The sequence below is a fragment of the Abramis brama genome (genome assembly GCF_963993115.1).
Source record: "Abramis brama genome assembly, chromosome: 25".
Taxonomy (NCBI): Eukaryota; Metazoa; Chordata; class Actinopteri; order Cypriniformes; family Leuciscidae; genus Abramis; species Abramis brama.
The window spans coordinates 2,289,969-2,309,361 of NC_139987.1; the positions used below are offsets into that span (position 1 = coordinate 2,289,969).

Sequence of the window (19,393 nt, forward strand, 5' to 3'; positions counted from 1 at the left end):
CTAACACGGAGACCATCCCGGAGGTGACTGCCGTCACTGACGCGCCGCCCAGGCGTCTGCTCTGCCCGCGCCGCCCAAGCTGCTCGTCCTGCCGGCGCCACCCCAGCGACCGGTCACATCTGCCGATCCAGAGACTGTTCACGTCACGTCTGCCGAGCCTGTGTCTTCGGACAAGATGGCCGCTGCCGAGCCAGATCCAGTGTCTGCGGACAAGATGGTTGCCGCCGAGCCAGTTCACGTCACGCCTGCCGAGCCTGTGTCTTCGGACAAGATGGCCGCCACCGAGCCGGTGGTGTCTGTTCCTGAGCCGGTGGTGTCTGTTCCTGAGCCGGTGGTGTCTGTTCCTGAGCCGGTGGTGTCTGTTCCTGAGCCCGGTGTGTCTGTTCCTGAGCCGCCCGAGGGGGTCGTCTCCGCCCTGGCCGCCCGAAGGGGTCGTCTCCCGCCCTGGCCGCCCGAGGGGTCGTCTCCGCCCTGGCCGCCCGAGGGGTCGTCTCCGCCCTGGCCGCCCGAGGGGTCGTCTCCGCCATGGCCGCCCGACGGGTCGTCTCCGCCCTGGCTGCCTGCACGATCTTCTCTGCCCTGGCCGCCCGAGGGAGAGTCTTCGCTGTGGCCGCCTGAAGGGTCGTCTCCGCCCTGGCCGCACGAGGGAAAGTCTCCGCCCTGGCCGCCAGATGGACTGACATTTCCGCCCTGGCCTCCCGAACTGTCCATTTCCCCTGCCTCACCCTGGTCTGTCCTTCCTGTTCCCCCTGTTCCACCCTGGTCTGTCCCTCCCGTTCCCCCTGTTCCACCCTGGTCTGTCCCTCCCATCCCGCCCTGGTCTGTCCCTCCCATCCCGCCCTGGTCCGTCCCTCCCATCCCGCCCTGGTCCGTCCCTCCCTGGTCTGTCCCTCCCGTCCCTAGTTGAGCGTCTGGTAGCCGCTCCTTAAGGAGGGGGTAATGTCACATGCCTGTCCTGTCTCGTGTAGCACATGTGGTGTTTGTGTTCCTGTCTCTGTTTTGACCCCACCCTCCTTGTTATCTCATTATTGGTTTCATTTGTCCCACCTGTTGTTCCCTCATTATCTGCCTGATTTGTCCCTTTTATAAGCTCCTTTATGTTTGCAGTCTTTGTCGGATCGTTGTATTGTTTACGCCTCCTGTTCTCCTGTGACCCAGTGGTATGTTCATTTCATAGTTGTTGTGTTTATATATGGTTTTCCCCCCCTCATGGGTGTTTGTTTTACTTTGTTCTTTTGTTAATAAATCATTCTTTCTGCACTTGAGTCTTCACTTAGTTTTCTTATTTATCCCGTCACAATTAACCCCTCTGAGCCGTTTGGGACACTTTTATGAAGGATATGATGCACTTGTGTGGACTTCAATAAATAGTGCCCATTCACTCCCATTATACAGCTTGGAAGAGCCAGGACATTTTTTCAGATTGGAGCAACTCCGATTGTATTCGTCTGAAGGAAGAATGTCATATAAACCTAGGATGGCTTCAGGGTGAGTAAGTAATAGGCTAATTTTAATTTTTGGGTGAACTATCCCTTTAAGGAGATCGACTCGTTTGCTATATTCGCAGTGCTTCATGGGAGTGGGCGACGCTAAAGAGCTATTTTGGCGAAGTGTTGCTCTATTTTGCCTCTCTGATTGGTGACTCAATTTTATGAACAGCATCATGGGTAATGTAGTTTTGGGGCAATTCTACTGTTAAACATGATCATTTAAAAAAATAATTTGAAATATGGGGTGACGGCTTCAACAGAAGCAAATAACATTGATTAAAAACCTTAGCTTACAGTAAGGCTATCTTTAAAGGTTTTTAAGTTGTTTAAAAATCACGACAGAAGTTGTGAATGTCAGTGAAGCAACACTGACAATGCATTTCACAAGACGACAACAGCAAGGTGGATGTAGTACTGTATGTCTAGATTACTTTAATATCACACAAATTCATACTATGAAGAACATAATTTTTAACGGAACAAAATTTGTTTCCCATCAAATGTAGTCCTACTTAGTATGCGATTTCAGAGTTTTTTGCTCATCTATAAGGAGCCTCTGGTTGTTAATCTGATATCACGTGTTAGCAGAGTGATGCAGGGATTACATATGTTTAGGCAAACTTCACTTGACAATACACTCGACTGGATTACTCACATGCAGGATACGAAAGCGACAAGCACAGGACAACAAACACAAGGGGATTAAATAAGGGAGAAAATAATGAGGCAACAGGTGAGACTGATGAAACAATAATGACAAACGAGGAGAACAATGGGGGCGGGGTAAGGAGACGAGACAATGCAAGCACACAGCCCAAACAAAAGGCCATGTGCTCACACACAAAACATGGGCCTGTCATGATCCTGCCTCAAGACTAGAGTAACACAAGGACAAGAGGGCAGAATCATGACAGACACAAGCTCAAGATATTTTCACGTTTAAATCTACTCACGATCAGCAAAACGTGTAAGAATCACAAGCGTTTGTTGGTCACAGAGTTTATTTTCTGCAATAATCCAAAAGGGTTGTCGAGGGAACCAGGATAATGATAACTTATGGGCTGGCCTACAAAAATACATCAACCCTATCAGTAGCCTATAGGGCACAATGGGGCCAAAGATGCGCCTTAAGACAATGTGCTTTTCACTACTCACATAGTGTGTGATTGCAGAAAAAAAATATATGTTTGTATTGAACACTGATGGAGCAACAGATTTTGAGTGAAAATAAATCGAGAAAAAGGTTTATTTCGTTTAATAAATGTATGAGGTGGCGAGGGGGGTCTTTTACCCCACAGACACACAGGGTAAAACATAGACTTTCTTTATACAAATACTTCAGCTAAAATAATACGTTTTTAATAATGTCTAAGTTAATACTTGTTCAAAACAATCACTTTAGCAAAGTTTGCTCTATTTTCTGTTTATTTTCATAAATAAAAGAAGACATTTTTGTTCAATACTGTTATTAAAATATTTTAACAAAATGAAGATTCTGAAAGCATGGAAGGAGATCCCATAATAATTTAATATAGGTTTACAGTAGTAACATTAAATCATATTTTATATGATATGATTAATATAATATTTTTAAATATGACTGTTTCATTATAAATATGGTGGACACCCAACTTAATATATGATATTTACCATCTGAATCGAACCATGTCAAGAAATGTAAAAGTCTGCTAAGGCTTTGGGGTCAAAGAAAGGGTTCTTGATATAAAAATGTTTGTGAACCCCTATTACAGTATAAGGCAAACGGTGGCCATGCTAAATACTGATTTGATTCAGTTAATAAATTGATAAATCTATTTGTGGCATTATTTTTGAAAACATCCTCTCTTCACAGCATTGTTTAACAGCAAGTGCCTGAATTTTCAAAATGCTTTCAGCTTTGCATGGTAAATTCCTCTAAGCATGTTGCCACAGTTCAGTTTAGTCTGACACATTGTTTTCAGAATTCATATGACAGACTCGATGATGGTTAGATCAGATTACTGTGTGCACTTTATATTCAAAACTTCTATTCTAAAAGAATACATTTAAAGAATACATTTACAAGGCTTAAGGCTTGATTCGATTGAATTATTATGAAATGAAGCACGCTTATATCTCTTACAATGAACAATCATAACGATAGAAACATAAAACATAACTATAATGGATTTGCTTACATCAAAATATGAAATAATAATATAGGTTATAACCTAATAATAAGGTTAAATCATAATCATAATAAGTCATCATAATGCATAAAACACTTTTTTGTGAATTATAAGAAATATAGCCTAAAAGAGGAAGGCATAAAGGAGACTTAAGCCGTTTTTGCTTGTGAATTTGATTTTGCACATGATCATTAGCATATTGGTGAAGTTATTCCTGTACGCGTCACAGAGAGAGAGAGAGAGAGAGAGAGAGAGAGAGAGAGAGAGAGAGATGGGCGTGTAGCCGCTACAGGACTTGTATGTTTTCTTCTCATCTTCAGAAATATATTGATGTGCAAAATGCGGTTTACACGGAAACTGTGGACGATATGCACCATAAGCGTTCTGCTGATATTCTACAAAACGACAGATATTGGCAGAAATGAAGTGCATCAGAAAACTGGATTGTCAGGGTAAGGGCTCTTCTGCTGTTACTGCTGATCTAATGAACGTCGAAGTCTGATTCAAGTCTATACGTGTCTCTATGAACTAGGCATTCATTTATGCTGGTCTATTTATTCATTTGTATCGTAAACTTCAGTTCGTGTGCCATACTGTTGTTCCGCCTCAAGTGAGTCACAGTCTTCTTTTGTTTTAGTTGAAAAGGCCATTTTATTTTTACACCCCCTTGTGAAAAAGAAGTGCACTTAATTGTATTGAATGTGCACTTTGTACTTCAAATCTGAAAATTAGGCATATATATATATATATATATATATATATAGAACTAATTATAGATAATGTAATATTAATGATTAAGTCACTTAACAGAGTACACTTTCATGACTAGCCTATGTTTTAAAAAGTGCACTTGTAATAATGGCACATTAAAAGAAGACATACCATGGATTACATTTTAAATCATTATGTTTTAATAACATTACATAAAAGTTTCAAAGAAATTACATTAAAGTATATTTTATAAAGTATATAGCTTTCAATAAATGTTTCTCAGTACATTCTCAGAACCTTATTTCAAAGACAATAGAAGTAATTATGAAATTACAGATGTACTTAAACTTAAGTTAGGTCAAAAAGCCTTACATGTATTTTATACATTTAAAATATAATGCAGTTTCATTCAGTTAAAAATAACATGCAATAACGTGTGTGAAAACATCACACATTACAATCAGTTTGCACTTCATTCAAAGAAGTGCCATTTTAAAGTATATTGTTTAAGCAAAAATATGGTAAAGCATACTTTTTTTCAGGGCCTACGTAGCTAAAAAATAAAATTCACTTTTCTTTTTCTTTTTGATGCACTTTCCTGTCATTGACTTGCATGTCTTTTCAAATCCTTGCTGAAGTAGATGAAGTATTATAATACCCAAACATAAGTGTGTGTCAAAGAGAGTTTTTTGGGGGGGCTTTTGAAATTATGTAATGCGTTAATTTGAACTGAATGTTTTAAGTTTAAAAATCAAGGTCTTGTTCACTGAAAAACTTGCTCTTGTTTTGTTTCAGGAACTGAAAAAAATGTGGTCAAGTTCATACTTGCTGATATGCTTCGCTTTACATGCTCTGCATTGAGGCAGTTTTAGTTTTTCACAACAGATCATGAGTTGATGGCTTTTAGTTCAGTGCCAAAAGATCATACACATTTCGAAATAGAGGCTACTTTGTTTGTGATCCGGCTCTGACGTGTGTGTGTGTGTGTGTGCGTACGTGCGTGCGTGTGAGAGTTGTGTTGTCAGGTAAGTGAGAGGACAGCAGACAGCTTTTGCTCATTAGATGTGGTTTCCTTTTGTCTCATGCAGAGTTGTTGCGCATGGTTTTAAAAACAGAAGTAGAAAAAAACCCCACAGTAAATGTCAACTGCATCTGAAGTTGAGTTTCGATTTGATTTCACGAGATACAAATCTTTTGGCATTTGTGCAGAGACAGTGTGCTCATTTGCAAATCGTGTTTACAGTAACTTTTTTCCCTCACAAAAAAATAATGAAAATAATTTGTTCTCTTCAGTGAAAAGTTCCAGAAGAATATGTTGTTTCTGTTTAAAATCATGTGTCTGTGTAAAATCATTAGCAAAAAATTTAATTTAAAATAAAACAAAGTTTATTTTTGTTACCCCATTGCTTCTCAAGTATCTTGATTCAAAAATGTTTTGATATTTGTACTGAAAAACTCAAAAACACTGAGTCAGAAAATCACTTTTTGCAGTGTAACGCTGTAACGGATGAAGCAGAATCAGAGGTGTGGATCTAAACGCAAGCTGAATTTATTAACTAAAACAAGACTCAGGAACACGGGGATCCAAAGAATATAACAGCATCTTACAAAACAAAGGAAAACAAGACAACTGAAACAGAGAGCTTTAAACATGTACTACTGGATAGTGAGAACAAGAAACAGATGTGCAGGGTTCTTATTGTTAGCTAAAACTGAAACTAAAACCATTACTTTCACTACTTGAAATACAGAAATAAAAAACAGAAAGTTAGCAAGTTCATCCAGTAGCATGGCAGCATTTTTATTAGTTGAACTACTGAAAACTAAAGCTTAAAGCCCTCCTGTAGTCAATAATTTTATCCCTTAAAACTCTTCTTTGATCACCAAAATAAAAAAATGTTCCTTGAAAAAAAATTCTTCATGCCTTAAAATATCTTGAATGTAACTCGACACCCTTGCCTCATTTAGTATGTGCGGTTCTATGAATATGCAAAAGAGCCCCGCCTCCACTCACTCCCTCAGCTCAGAGATCCACTCGTTGACGATCACACGTTGATCTGATTGGTTACAAGGTAGTTTGTGGCGTCAGAAACACCAGCGATTTCAAACCGTGTTTTTGAGACTGTCTTTGGTTCACTGCAGTTTTAAGGAGAAAATACTCAGCAATGCTGTCGACTTATGTCTAACTTATAGAGATGATAATGGCAAAAATACACAACAAAATTGCTAAAACTTTAAATAAAATTAAAACTAATTTTTTTTTTATAGAAAATATAATCTAATTCAAATGATTAGCAAAAACTATTATACATAGTATATCAACTATAATAAAATAACGGATGTGCAAAATCAGTATAAAGAAACAAGACAAGAACACAGGAAAAGTGAATGAAATTAATACAAAGTTAGAGTCTAGAAACTCTAGATGGTGCAGGCTGACAGGTCCTTAACTCAGTCTGCTTGTGATCACATCATTCTCTGTAGAGCATTGCTGATTGGTTCCTGCTGTATCAGTAGCCAATGAGCAGCTCAAGCTTCGAATACTTGGTCAGCATTTGCTACAGCAGTGCAGCGCTTTCAGAAACCCTCCACCCTCCCCAGCTCCACCTGTCTAGATCTGCTACGGGTAATTCATATATGTTATATCGTAGGGGTCAAACGACTTCAGATGTTTTTAAAGTCAACATTTATTTGTTGAAAGTCGAGTCGACGTTGACTAGTCATTGATGAACAAATAAGCCTGAACCTCGAGCTGAGACTCGAACGCGGGTTGCCTTGTGCACAGATGTGGCATACAACACAGCGCTCCTACATAACAGCTTATTTTATCAGTTCTTTTTGTCTTTGGGTCGTTACATTTCTCACAGATTTCTGTTCGTTCTAAATCAGATACAGATAAAGTATAAGTATAGTAGAAGTAAAGTATAAGGTTCATTAGTTAACATTAGTTAATGTATTAACTAACATGAACTAACCATGAGCAATACATTTGTTACTGTATTTGTTAATCTTTGTTAACACACTCAAAAAAATGAACTAGGAAGGTTGTACACTTTACATAATATATTTATATTTAGTTTACTTATAATAATTGTGTTTGTTGACTTGAAATGTTTTTTTCTATTAAGGTCCACGTAATTATGTCTCAGCTTAACAGTACAAAATCCTAACGTGTTGTCTAAACACAAACCATTTATGTTAAGTAAAAAAATTCTTACATCCAGAGGGTGGCAGTATAGTGCGACGCCAACTGCCATTTTGCCCTAACTTAATTTGATTGTGTTCAATCTGCTTAATATGTAAAATTTAAGTTTACTTAATCCGTTTGTGTTGGATTACATGAATGATTTGTGTTGCATTAACTGAAACTGGGCAGTGCTTGTTAGTTCCCAGCATGCTTTGCATATGGTTGAATTAAGAGAGAATAAATGTTAAAATTAAGTGTTATTTTATGTTTTTTTGAGAAAATGAGAAAAGGGGAAGACTTGATAGTGTGTAATTGTGTTTAATGTTCAATTACGTTGGAATTATTAGAACCATTTAAAATACAGTGGGTTACCATTGTGGAGAAGTGTGGAGCATTTTGTTTGGCTGTGGACTGATTTGGTTACTTTTAACTGCTTTGGTTGAAGGAGCATGTAAATCTTAGCATTTAAGATGCTAATATGTGTTACTGCTAGCAAATAGCTAGTTATAGTCTATTCATTTAATTATGTGTCACTAAAATAAATAAAATATGAATGGGTGAATGAAAATAACAAACACGTAAGTTGAATGCAAATTAAGTAAATTAGTTGGGCTGACACTATTAAATTAAGCTGTGTCTAACCATAGTAAATAAGTTGAATCAACCTTAATAAATTAAGTTGACCCAACGTAAGTACATTAAATTGGAATAACAGAATTGCATAATGCTGAAATAAAGCAAGTTAATCATGTGGAAATCATTTCCATGATTTTTTTATGTTCATTCAAAGAGTTATTTTTTTGAGTGCATTAGTCAATAAAAATACAGTCATTATTATCTGGTGTTACCAGATTACATTTATATGAATGCATTAGTGAGAGAGAGAGCGATTGCGTGACTTGCACCTGGTAGCTTCCCTCTACTACACAGTTTGATCGTTTTTTAATTCTTGGGGATTTTAATAACCTATGCTATGGCCACGACACAGTTTCCAAATGGTTTCTGAATTTGATCGACTCTTTTGATCTGAGATAATGGGTTAAAGTTGGGCCATTTTTAGATCTGGTTTTATCATATAACTTGCACATTCAAGACACTGTGATTTGAAGAAGTAATAAAAAATAAATAAAAAAAATCTGATAAAAAAATGGTGTTTTTCAATGTATATATTTGTAGGAACTGAGGCCACTGTCAAAAAAAAAAGTGGATCAGAAAAATAACCGCTATGACTAATGTTGAGCTTGCAGAGTAATATAGAAGTCATTGTGAATCTACTTTATCTGAAACTTTTTCGATCTCTTTAAATGTTGATGAACATCTGAAGCAATTTGATTCCACCTGGTCTGAAAATGTGGACACTATTGCTTCTTTTAAAGCTATGAATTGTAAGCCAAATTCTCGGCTATGGTTAAATGAAACGGTCCGTACTCTTGGAAAACATGCTCGGCAAGTGAAAAGGAGATGGAAAAAATACGAAATACAGGTTCACTATGACATCTTTAGAGAATCTCTGCTAGCATTTCAGAAGTCTTCGAAAGATGCGAAACATACATTTTATTCTGATGTGATCTCTCGTAATGCAAATAAGCCTAAAATTCTATTTGCTACTATAAATTCAGTTATTAACCTTGCTCAAAGTCTGTACCTAGATCCCTCTAATTTAAGTTGCAAAGATTTTCTTCACTTTTTCAATGGGAAAATTGCTGCTCTACGCTCAAATATACCGCAATTACCGGCGGCTGTATCTGTACCCTCAACCTGTAGTGTTACTACTGAGTGGACTACTGAAAGCTACTACTTTCAGTCTACAACTCCTTCAGCTCTGGCTGACACTGTTCATCTCAAAGCCTCTTCCTCTAAGGCTGATGTTATGCCACCACGCCTTTTTAAACAGGCTTTTCCATTATTGCACCAATATTATTTCCTCTCTACATGTTGCACTGTAAAAAGGGATCAGTTGACTTTGGAAACCCGTTGCCTTAAAATTAAGTAAATAAACTTCATGTTTACTCGTGATGTGGAATTGTCAAGTTCACATAATTTAATTTTTTCAATTAAGCATTAAGTTTATTTACTTAATAATTTTAAGGCAACGGGTTTACTAATTTTTTGTTAAGTAAGTGAAGTGAACACTTTTTACAGTGTGCCTTTAGGATCCATCTTCCGAAAATACAATGTATCCTTCCACTGTTATGCGGACGACACTCAGATCTTCCAGTGAGACAGTCGAACATGAACATTATCAATAATTTATTGGCCTGTCCACAGGACATCAAAGTCTGGATGGCTGCAAACTTTTAGAAATTAAATGATGATAAAAATGAAAAAAAGTTTGGCCCTAGATATCAGGAAGTGGCTCAATGTTTAAAATCTAAACAAACAAATGAACTTGGTTGTCAGATCTAGTTTCTTTTACCTTCGTCTCTTAGCCAAAACTAAACCGAAAATCTTTGGAATGATCTCCCTCTTTCTGTAAGGTCAGTAAAGTCATGAACTTTAAGGCCATGTTAAAAGCACATCTTTTAAAGACTTCCTGGGCATCTTCATGACGGGTGTTTGATCATTACCTTGTCTGTTTTGTGTTTTTTTTCTTCTTCTCTGTACTCCTCTAATTTTGTGTTTATTAGTGATTGTGAAGCACTTTGGGCAACAGCTGGTGCATTAAATGTGCTATACTGTAAATAAATAAATGAAATTAAATAATAATAGTGAAGCTGTGGTTTTAGTTACTAAGACACATATGCTAGAACCTTTCAGATTCTAAGCTATTTTATTGATAAATCACATAACAGAGTTTACAATACATTTCTGCTCTACTGAATGTGCGCACGATCTTCGCGTGATGTGCGCACTACTGTGTGTGTGTGTGCGTGTGTGTCTGTGTCTCTGTGTGTGTGCGTAATGCAGCAGCAGTTTAGAACAGCGATGAACTTACCTGTACAATAAGCTGTGTAAAACATGCATTCACGCGATCAATGTTGAGCATCCAGATGGCATAATCAAACATATCGTGTGGAGCACTCTCTCAGGCCCCGTCCACACTACTGCGTTTTCGTTCAAAAACGGAGACCTTTTGCTACGTTTGCACCTCCCGTCCACACTAAAACGGCAAAAACGGAGACCCAAAACGGAGAAGTTTAGAAACGCTGCTGACACGTTTTTCGTTTTGAATCTCCGGAGGGCGTTTTAGTCTGGACGGGTCAAAACGGAGGACTTTAGAAACGATGACGTAGTGGAGGCTCACGCTCGGCTCTATGATTGGGTGTCATCATGGCGTATATCTTTGCTATCAGCTGTTGTGCAAGTAAATTCTGCATTTTACAATGCTATAACTGCCTACATGCGCCGGAGGCAAGCTATTATTCGAGCGATCTGTGACAATTCCCGTGTGCAGCGGCGGTACCGACCGTACATGGAGCGTCGGTTTTGGGTTAACCCGGGAAGAACCAGCACATGGTGGAATCATTTTTATCAGTGAAGTTGTGTTTACACCGGCACGCCATGCCCAGTGTTGGTGAATGGTCACGTGATCCGCGTTTTCAGTCGTTTTAATGTGGACGGAGATCAATTCTAATACGCAGCTAAAACGCTGGTGTGGACGGAGATCGTATTCGTTTTAATTCTCCGTTTCTAAACTAAAACGCAGTAGTGTGGACGGGGCCTCAGTATGCATTTATTTGTCATTTTAACTGAAACGGAGCATAAAAAATGGACTTCAAAGATTTCTTATCCTGTTGCGCCCTCTATAGGCCATGAATGATCAGCGACTAGTCGACTCGACGCCAAGCTAGACCATTAAAGTCAACTAGTCTGTTCAACCCCTAATATATTGATGAATAATATATTGGCAGTGCTGGCCTTTTTTTGGATACTCGCTGATAGTGTGACAGACGGGTACTAGTACACTACACTACATGTTTCTGCTATCAGACTGTATGAATGAGTTTGACTACATGAGCACGGTATTGAACCCAATGCTAGTCTCAGTACTGGTGCATATGTTGGAGTTACTAAATCAGACCCTGCTTCTGTCTGAACAGGAACTCGAGGGCGATCAGCACTCGACTGATGGTCAACGGCTCCGAGACGCCTCTCGGCAATGGTGTCAGTGATCTGAGTGACCCGGGAGTGGATTGGAGGCTTAATGCCACCCTTGTGACCATGATCAGGTGAGGAACCTGCACTATATAAAAAAGGTTTTGTTAGGTAATCTAAAAATGTGCTTAATGTGAGACTTGTACGTTAATCATAGGCTGAGTTGAGAGGGATGATTCCCTCTTAGTGTCCAGAAGTCTATAACATCAAAACAAAGCATTCTTGAGGTTCATCCCGGATTTACACCAGGATCAAGTTTATGAGCAGTTATATCATGCAGGGAGTAGGACATCTGACTGGACCAAAGATGGATCTTGATGTTGATTCAGATCAGTTCAATAACTGTGTAAAGATCATCAATTATGAAATGGGTTCAGTTCATCTATAAAGCAGCTCTGCAGAAAACAGTTCAGTTCAGTTCTCATAAAACAGTCAGATCAATAATACTGTTGAATATTAAGTGTCCTCAACTAAACAAGCGACAGTGACAAACCCAAACTCCATCAGTGACAGAAATGGAGGGAGAAACCAGGACCTGTTTATCTCTGGCCAAATGAATCAACATGATGTGCTTATGATTCAGGCTGCATCACAAATCAGATTGTCTACCCTATCACTTTCTCAGAGCATGACATTATAGGTTCACTTTTAGTGAATGCTTTTGCAAGCTGGTATGGATATGAACTAATGAGAAATGTCAGTATTAGTCTGTAATCTTTTCCTTTTTTATCTGTTTCAACACATGGAAAGGAAGGACATACTTCGCTTCTTGGATGCGGAGAGAGACGTGTCTGTTCTCAAGAGCAGTTTTAAACTGGGCAACACATACCACTACGTTCTGGACCAACGCAGGACCTTCAATGTTTCTCAGACCCTGTACAGTTTACTTCCCGAAGTCTCTCCTCTGAAGAACAAGAGGTTCAGAACATGTGCTGTGGTGGGAAACGCGGGCAGTCTCCTAAAGAGCGGATGTGGGAAGGAAATAGACAAGCATGATTTTGTTATACGGTAATGTATTTCCTTCTTTGCAGTAATTGAATCATTACCGTCTTCTGGTAAGGCAGAGTCTATTACGGTCTAAATGGTCATGCATCTCTCACTGTATCCGTGTTTTCACCGTCTTCACCTTAAATCACATTTTTGGAAACCTGAACCAGGGACAAAATCCTTTTCATTAATTGAAATAAAACAAACTAGAATGAAAAAAAATTTGATATTATATATATATATATATATAGTTTATTTTTTTAGTACTTCAGCTTCTCAACAAAAATGAGAAATGTTGCCTTGGCCAACTAAAATAAAATAAGTTTACATTTTTATATTTCATTCTAGTTTGTTTTATTTCAATTAATGAAAAGGATTTTCTTTTAAATTAATTATAATTTTATTTTATTAAGTTTTATTTAACAACAACAAATAAACAATCACCATAAAAGTAGTATGTACAACTTGTGCTCTATAATTCGAGTCTTCAGAAGCCAAACTATAGCTTTGTGTGAGGAACAAACTTGAATTTGAAGTAATTATTCACAGATAATCTTTCCTTCAAATCTCCTCACACTCACTTTTCCACAAGAGAGTCGAGTTCAGGCGGAAGGATGACCTCTGACCTGACATGGCTCTTCTCTTATATCGAAATCCTCTGACATTTTTCATTAAATCTTCCCATTTTAGACTTCACATTCATGACTGCCATTTTGTTTTGCTCTATCCTCTGCGCTTCCACATTCGCCATTTCTCACCTCCGTACGTTTTCTTACAAAATCCCATGGCTTCGCTTCAAAAGGCCTTTATTAACCCTGGAGTCGTGTGGATTAGTTTAATGATGGATGTGCTTTTTGGAGCTTCAAAAACTTTGGCACTATTCAATTCCATTACAAAGCTGGGAAGAGCCAGGATATAATTTAGGGATTAGTTCACCCAAAACTTAAAACTCTGTCATTAATTACTTGCCCTCATGTCGTTCCAAAGCCGTAAGACTTTCGTTCTTGAGGGTCAGTAAATTATGGGATAATTTTTATTTTTGGATGAATAACCCTTTAAGTTTCACATGGTTGAATGGGATTTTTCAGATGCTCCGTTGCCTCAGTCCACATTATTAAAAAGCAGAGACATCTGTGTTTATAAAATAAAGTGAGGCGGAAGTTTGTTCCTTAAACTGTAATATCTCTAATCTTATTTTCCACCTGTTTTCGCTAAGAGAAGAAGTGTTTTCTCTGGTTCTTGCGCAGATGTAACCTCGCTCCTCTAGAGGACTTTGCAGATGACGTGGGTTTGCGGTCAGACTTCACCACCATGAACCCCTCAGTGATCCCGCGGGTGTACGGAGGTCTTCGGGATGAAGCGGAGCGGGGGAAGCTCATCCGGCGCTTACAGCAGCTGAACAGCAGCGTGCTCTGGATCCCGGCCTTCATGGTGAAGGGCGGCGAGAGGCACGTCGAAACCGTCAACCAGCTCGTTCTCAAACACAGCCTGAAGGTGCGCATGGCCTATCCTTCGCTCCGCTTTGTCCATGCTGTACGAGGGTGAGTTGTAACGTTTCAAACTCAATTACTCAATTCGAATTGAAGTGGAGAACTATAATTAAAATATGTATGTAATGAAGTGTAATTGAAATTGAAATTGAAATTTATATCACTGTGATTTTTAACTAGAAAAGGGAAAGTTTGTCAAGACATACTTTAAAAGTGTAAAAAGACTTCATGTTTTTGAGGTTCAAGGTTTTAATCCCTTTGTTGTTGTAGTTATTTTATATATTTCATAAAATTTAATAAAATGACATTAAGTTTATAAATAAATAAATAATTTTAGGGATGCAGCGATATGAAAATCTTGATTATTCTTTATATTTAAAAACTGATAAACGATATATTTGGAAAGAATTCCCAACTTTCTTTTACAGTAGTGTTTTCATTATAATCTTATGTAGTCTATATGACAGACTTGCGCTGCACTTGTTGCACTTTACTGTATCTTCCTTTTCAAAGTGATTTCAATCATATTTCTAGAAATTCAAACCCATCATGGTGAACAGTGCGCATCTGAAGTGTCTGTTGAAGGAAACAATACATTATTTATCGGCTTTAAGATATCGGCCTAATTTTCTTATCGGGTCGATAACGATAACATTAAAAATTAACATACTGTATTTCGGCAGATACTGATATGGTGGCCGATATATATCGTAAATCCCTATTCATTTTGGTGGAAGAACACTTCACTTCCCAGAATGCATTAGCTGTGTTTAAATTCTTGGAATTGCAATTCTGTAAGTTGCACTTCCTCTCGCTGCTCTTAAAAATAATTTGTGGTCACATTCTGAACTTTGTTTCATGACAGTCGGGTCAAACATTTTTCAGAGTAATTTCTAAATTTTAGCTTTCATTCACGTAAGATGCCTCAATGAGCACTGGCTATTCTTCTGTTTATATTGCACTGGTTGATATGGCAGTTGTCTTGAATTTATACTAAGATTGTAAATTTGTAGGAATATTATTAATTGTCCTTTATTGACTTGTCTTCAAAATAATCAAGCAATTAATCTGTGAATCATTAACGTTGATACTGCAAAACACGTGGAGGACTCCAAATATAATGTGCACGTAGCCTACTTTTAAATTTTAATGTAAATATATAACGTGAATATAAAGGGTATTTATGTTTTATAGTGCTATAGTTAGTTAGTGTAGTAATTTTTAAAGTCCTGATGGCCTCTAAATGTCAAAATATCATGGAGAATTTGATTCCCCATTTCATGACCCCTCTCAAACTTGCCTGGGCAATTGCATATGAAAGAAAAGAACATATACACATTACACATTTACAGTTAACTGTGTCTGCTTCATTGTTACTGGATGTTCCTTTGCAGTATTCTGTCACTTTTCAAAAAACTGTAGAAACATTTTTGGTTAAAGTCCCCTTGTGGTGAAAATCAAGTTTTTAATATTGTTTATAAGTCTATGTGGTGTTTTTAATATGCTTTAAGACAAACCATGTGTAAATTCATAAGTCGACACCATTGCTGAGTATTTTCTCCAAAGACGGTCTCAAAAACACGGTTTGAAATCGCTGGTGTTTCTGACGTCACAAACTACCTTGTAACCAATCAGATCAACGTGTGATCGTCAACGAGTGGATCTCTGAGCTGAGTGAGTGACTGGAGGCGGGGCTCATTTGCATATTCATAGAACCGCGCATACTAAATGAGGCAATAATGTCATTTTGGTGATCAAAGATGAGTTTTAAGGGATAAAATGATTGACTACAGGGGGACTTTAACAGATTAAAACAAATGTACGAACTGGATGTATTGATCTATTACACATTTTAAATATTTTTCATTTCGACCAAAAATATTCAAGCCACCATCCTAATAATTATAATGTAAATGTTATTACACTTAATGCTTAACAATGTATATTTCATCTCTTAGGTTCTGGCTTACAAATAAGATAAAAATCAAACGACCCTCTACTGGATTGTTGATGTACACGATGGCTACACGCTTCTGTGATGAAATCCACCTGTACGGATTTTTTCCTTTTCCAAAAGACGCCGACGGAAATCCTGTTAAATATCATTACTATGACTCACTAAAATATCGGTATTTTTCCAGTGCGGGTCCCCACCGCATGCCACTGGAGTTCATGACTCTCAGAAATCTGCACAGCAAGGGTGCACTGAAACTCACAACGTCCAAATGCACATATTCTTGATCCGCAGCTCGCGGACGAACACTGGGATGAGGAGACGAGGAGCGTGCCTTCAACTGGAAACTGTGACCAATTCATCTTGGGACACTTTAGATTGGTTTACTATTAATAATGTGCAATGTTTTAGATACTGAATAATCTACTCTGGTTTTAAAATGGCATACTCTGGTTCTATATTAATGTCTCACACAGAAGATGCCAAACATACTGTTTGAGAGATTGTTGTCTGTTTCTCTATACTGTACTTTTTTTAGCATGTAGAAACATGATTATGTTTTAATTTATACAGAGATTCTGTATGTATGACTATATGGCCTTCAAAACCCTCAAATACTTCAGACTTTCTGGTCAGGCTTTCTCAAGCCAACATCAAAGTTTGTCACGATAAACTTTTATTATCTAATGATGTTTTATAACATACAGTTCCAAGATTCTCAACCAGGTAAACCTGTCCAAAAAACAAAACAATTTGTGTAAAATATACATTTTATGAATTTGCTGTGGATTACAATCAAAGCAGATCAATCAAAGGGCCATTTTTTTTAAGTGATTAATAATTGTAAATGATCTCTTTTATAAATTATACTGAGTTCAAAGAAACACATTTCTGGTTCGGTGTGAATGAACCTTATGTTTACACCTAAAACAACTCTTTATTGTATGTTGTCAAAGTCATTTTAAATCATTGTACTGTATGTCATAATGTGTTGGCACGCTTGAAACAGACGTTCATTTATTGTTCAGGATAGTTCAGTTTTCTACTTTAGTGTTGTTTGTTTTATTTATGTATTTTATGTTTTAATGTATTTTTAAACATGCTGGGTGCAAGTGTTTTTATACCGTTTGTATTGCTGTGATTTTTTGAAAGCTTTAATGTTAATTTCAGTTTGCCAAATTTCTATGTGGAAATACATTTTATACAAAAGCAAAAAATCAACTTGATTTGAATTTGTTGACACTTCTGATTACTTGATTTCTGATTAGCCTACATATCACATATAATTATTTTGAAATATTGCAATATAATCTAACCTATGCAAACTGATTCCACCACAGTAAAAAGTCATGTTAGTGAAAAACGTTTTTACAAGAACTGTTCTGGTAATAATGACTTGGCATCTAATGTAACTAGCCCTGTGTTGGTCTGGCTGTCCATCCATGGTGTTTCCCAGCCTGTGACCCGAGACACGGATACACTCCGGTATCCCTGCGACAAGCCGGTTGGAAATTGGATGAATCAGTGGAACTCTGCTTATTCTTCTTGTCTTTGTTAACAGGACTTTGGTGGTGGCATGGCAAATCTTCTAATAAAAAAAAAAAACCTAAGAATAAAAACTCAGTCACATTTTTAATCTATTTTAAAATATAATCTGCATTTAAGTGAAAGAGATTTATTCCTTTTATATACTTGTATACAGTTTTTCTACATTCACAGAAGCGCTGCATGCACGTGTGTCATGTGACGATGTATGAATCCTTATGTTCTGCTGCTTAAGCTGCTATTTGCGCATGTAAAAGTGAACAAAAAAAATAGGTATTGATAATGGGTCCAATCCAATTTAATTCTAATTTAGCATAATTTTGTCAGTTAACGGTTAATGATCTGTTAACGAGCATTGGTTGTCATGCTGGCTATGCCACTACCATGTACACCACTTAAAGGGGTCATATAATGGTACATGCACTTTTACAAGTTGATTGTACTGAAATGTGTGTTGGCAGTGCCTGTATCATAAAATGATAAAAATCCATCCAGTGGTTTTTTTTAAATCTTCTTATATGTTTCCTCCTGTATCAAATCAAGCTGTTCGATATTGTGACGTCACAATATCGACGCCCCTCCCACGATGGGTGATTGACAGCAGCGTTTCAAACACAGACCCGCCCTCGTGAGCGAGCTGTCAATCATAGCACGCGCCGACGCGCGTTCATTGTTGATAGCTGGAGTGCTGAGTAGAATGGCGTCAAAGCGATTGTGGTGTTCTGTTCTTGGGTGTAATAAGGAACACAGCAGTCATATTGATGATGTTTCTAAATCCGTACAGCTGAAGACGCAGTGGCTGAGTTTGTTTTCGAAGGGAATATTACCCACGATCAACGTCAATGCTGTCATGTTTGTGCGAATCATTTCACCAGACTGCTTTACAAACGAGGGTCAGTATAAAGCTGGATTTGCTAAAAAGCTGCTCTAGAAAAAGGATCAGTACCAACTATTCGTGTTCTTGCTGAACCTCCAGAAGAACAAGTGAGTGTAACGTTTTATTGACCTTTATATTAATCTTTATATTAATCTTTGCAAATAGCTTGCATGCTTCAGGATGAATGTGGCTATTTTTACACTCAGGGTACATTATGGCATGTTTTCTATGTACGACGTTCTCAATGTAATTCATAATCCCACGTTTATAATGAACAACGCGTTATGGTTTTTGTATTATTATTTTAAACGGTGTACGCACAGAACAGAGGGGCGGGGTGAGCAAAGCTCATTATCATTTAAAGACACATGCACTGAAACGGCGTGCTGAAAACAGAGCTGTTTTTGACCAGTTAATTAGTGTTTTCTTACAATACTAATGAGAATTTTTAATTAAAGTATATTACAAACTTTTAATTTAGACCCTAAAGAATCATATTAGCTTGTACAAAAATGACATTATATGACCCCTTTAATGGCAACGGTGTTCCGTGATGACTGTGGACTCTTTTAGCAGGATAAGGATACAAATATAAAAATGGTTCGGGAATGATTTGAGGAACATGACAAAGAGTTCAGGGTGTTGCCTTGGCCTCCATATTCCCCAGATCTCAATCGATTGAGTATTTATGGGATTTTCTGAATCCATAAATCCGATCTATGGAGGATCCGCCTCACAGCTTGCAGGAGTTGAAGGATCTGCTGCTAATGTTTAGGTGCCAGAAACCACAGGACGCCTTCAGAGTCCATGCCTCGACACAATATTATACGCTGGTGGATTTAATGTTGTGGCTGATCAGTGTTTATAAATAAATTCATACAAAATATTT

General features: G+C 37.8%; 1 protein-coding gene across 1 annotated transcript; it reads left to right on the plus strand.

The window, feature by feature from the left end:
* Nucleotides 1-3,902: 3,902 nt before the first annotated feature.
* On the plus strand, nucleotides 3,903-17,672 carry st8sia4 (ST8 alpha-N-acetyl-neuraminide alpha-2,8-sialyltransferase 4). The gene is made up of 5 exons (XM_084105532.1): nucleotides 3,903-4,110; nucleotides 11,597-11,725; nucleotides 12,402-12,659; nucleotides 13,886-14,179; nucleotides 16,087-17,672. The coding sequence occupies exons 1-5, from the start codon at nucleotides 3,989-3,991 to the stop codon at nucleotides 16,367-16,369; spliced, it is 1,086 nt and encodes a 361-aa protein (XP_083961658.1). The 5' UTR covers nucleotides 3,903-3,988; the 3' UTR covers nucleotides 16,370-17,672.
* Nucleotides 17,673-19,393: the final 1,721 nt, after the last annotated feature.

Excerpts from the sequence above, each read along its gene's own strand:
- st8sia4 (XM_084105532.1), top strand. The coding sequence starts at position 3,989 with ATGTGCAAAATGCGGTTTACACGGAAACTGTGGACGATATGCACCATA. Across the intron at positions 11,726-12,401 it reads ACCCTTGTGACCATGATCAG|GAAGGACATACTTCGCTTCT; the intron begins GTGAGGAACCTG and ends ACACATGGAAAG. Across the intron at positions 14,180-16,086 it reads TTTGTCCATGCTGTACGAGG|GTTCTGGCTTACAAATAAGA; the intron begins GTGAGTTGTAAC and ends TTCATCTCTTAG.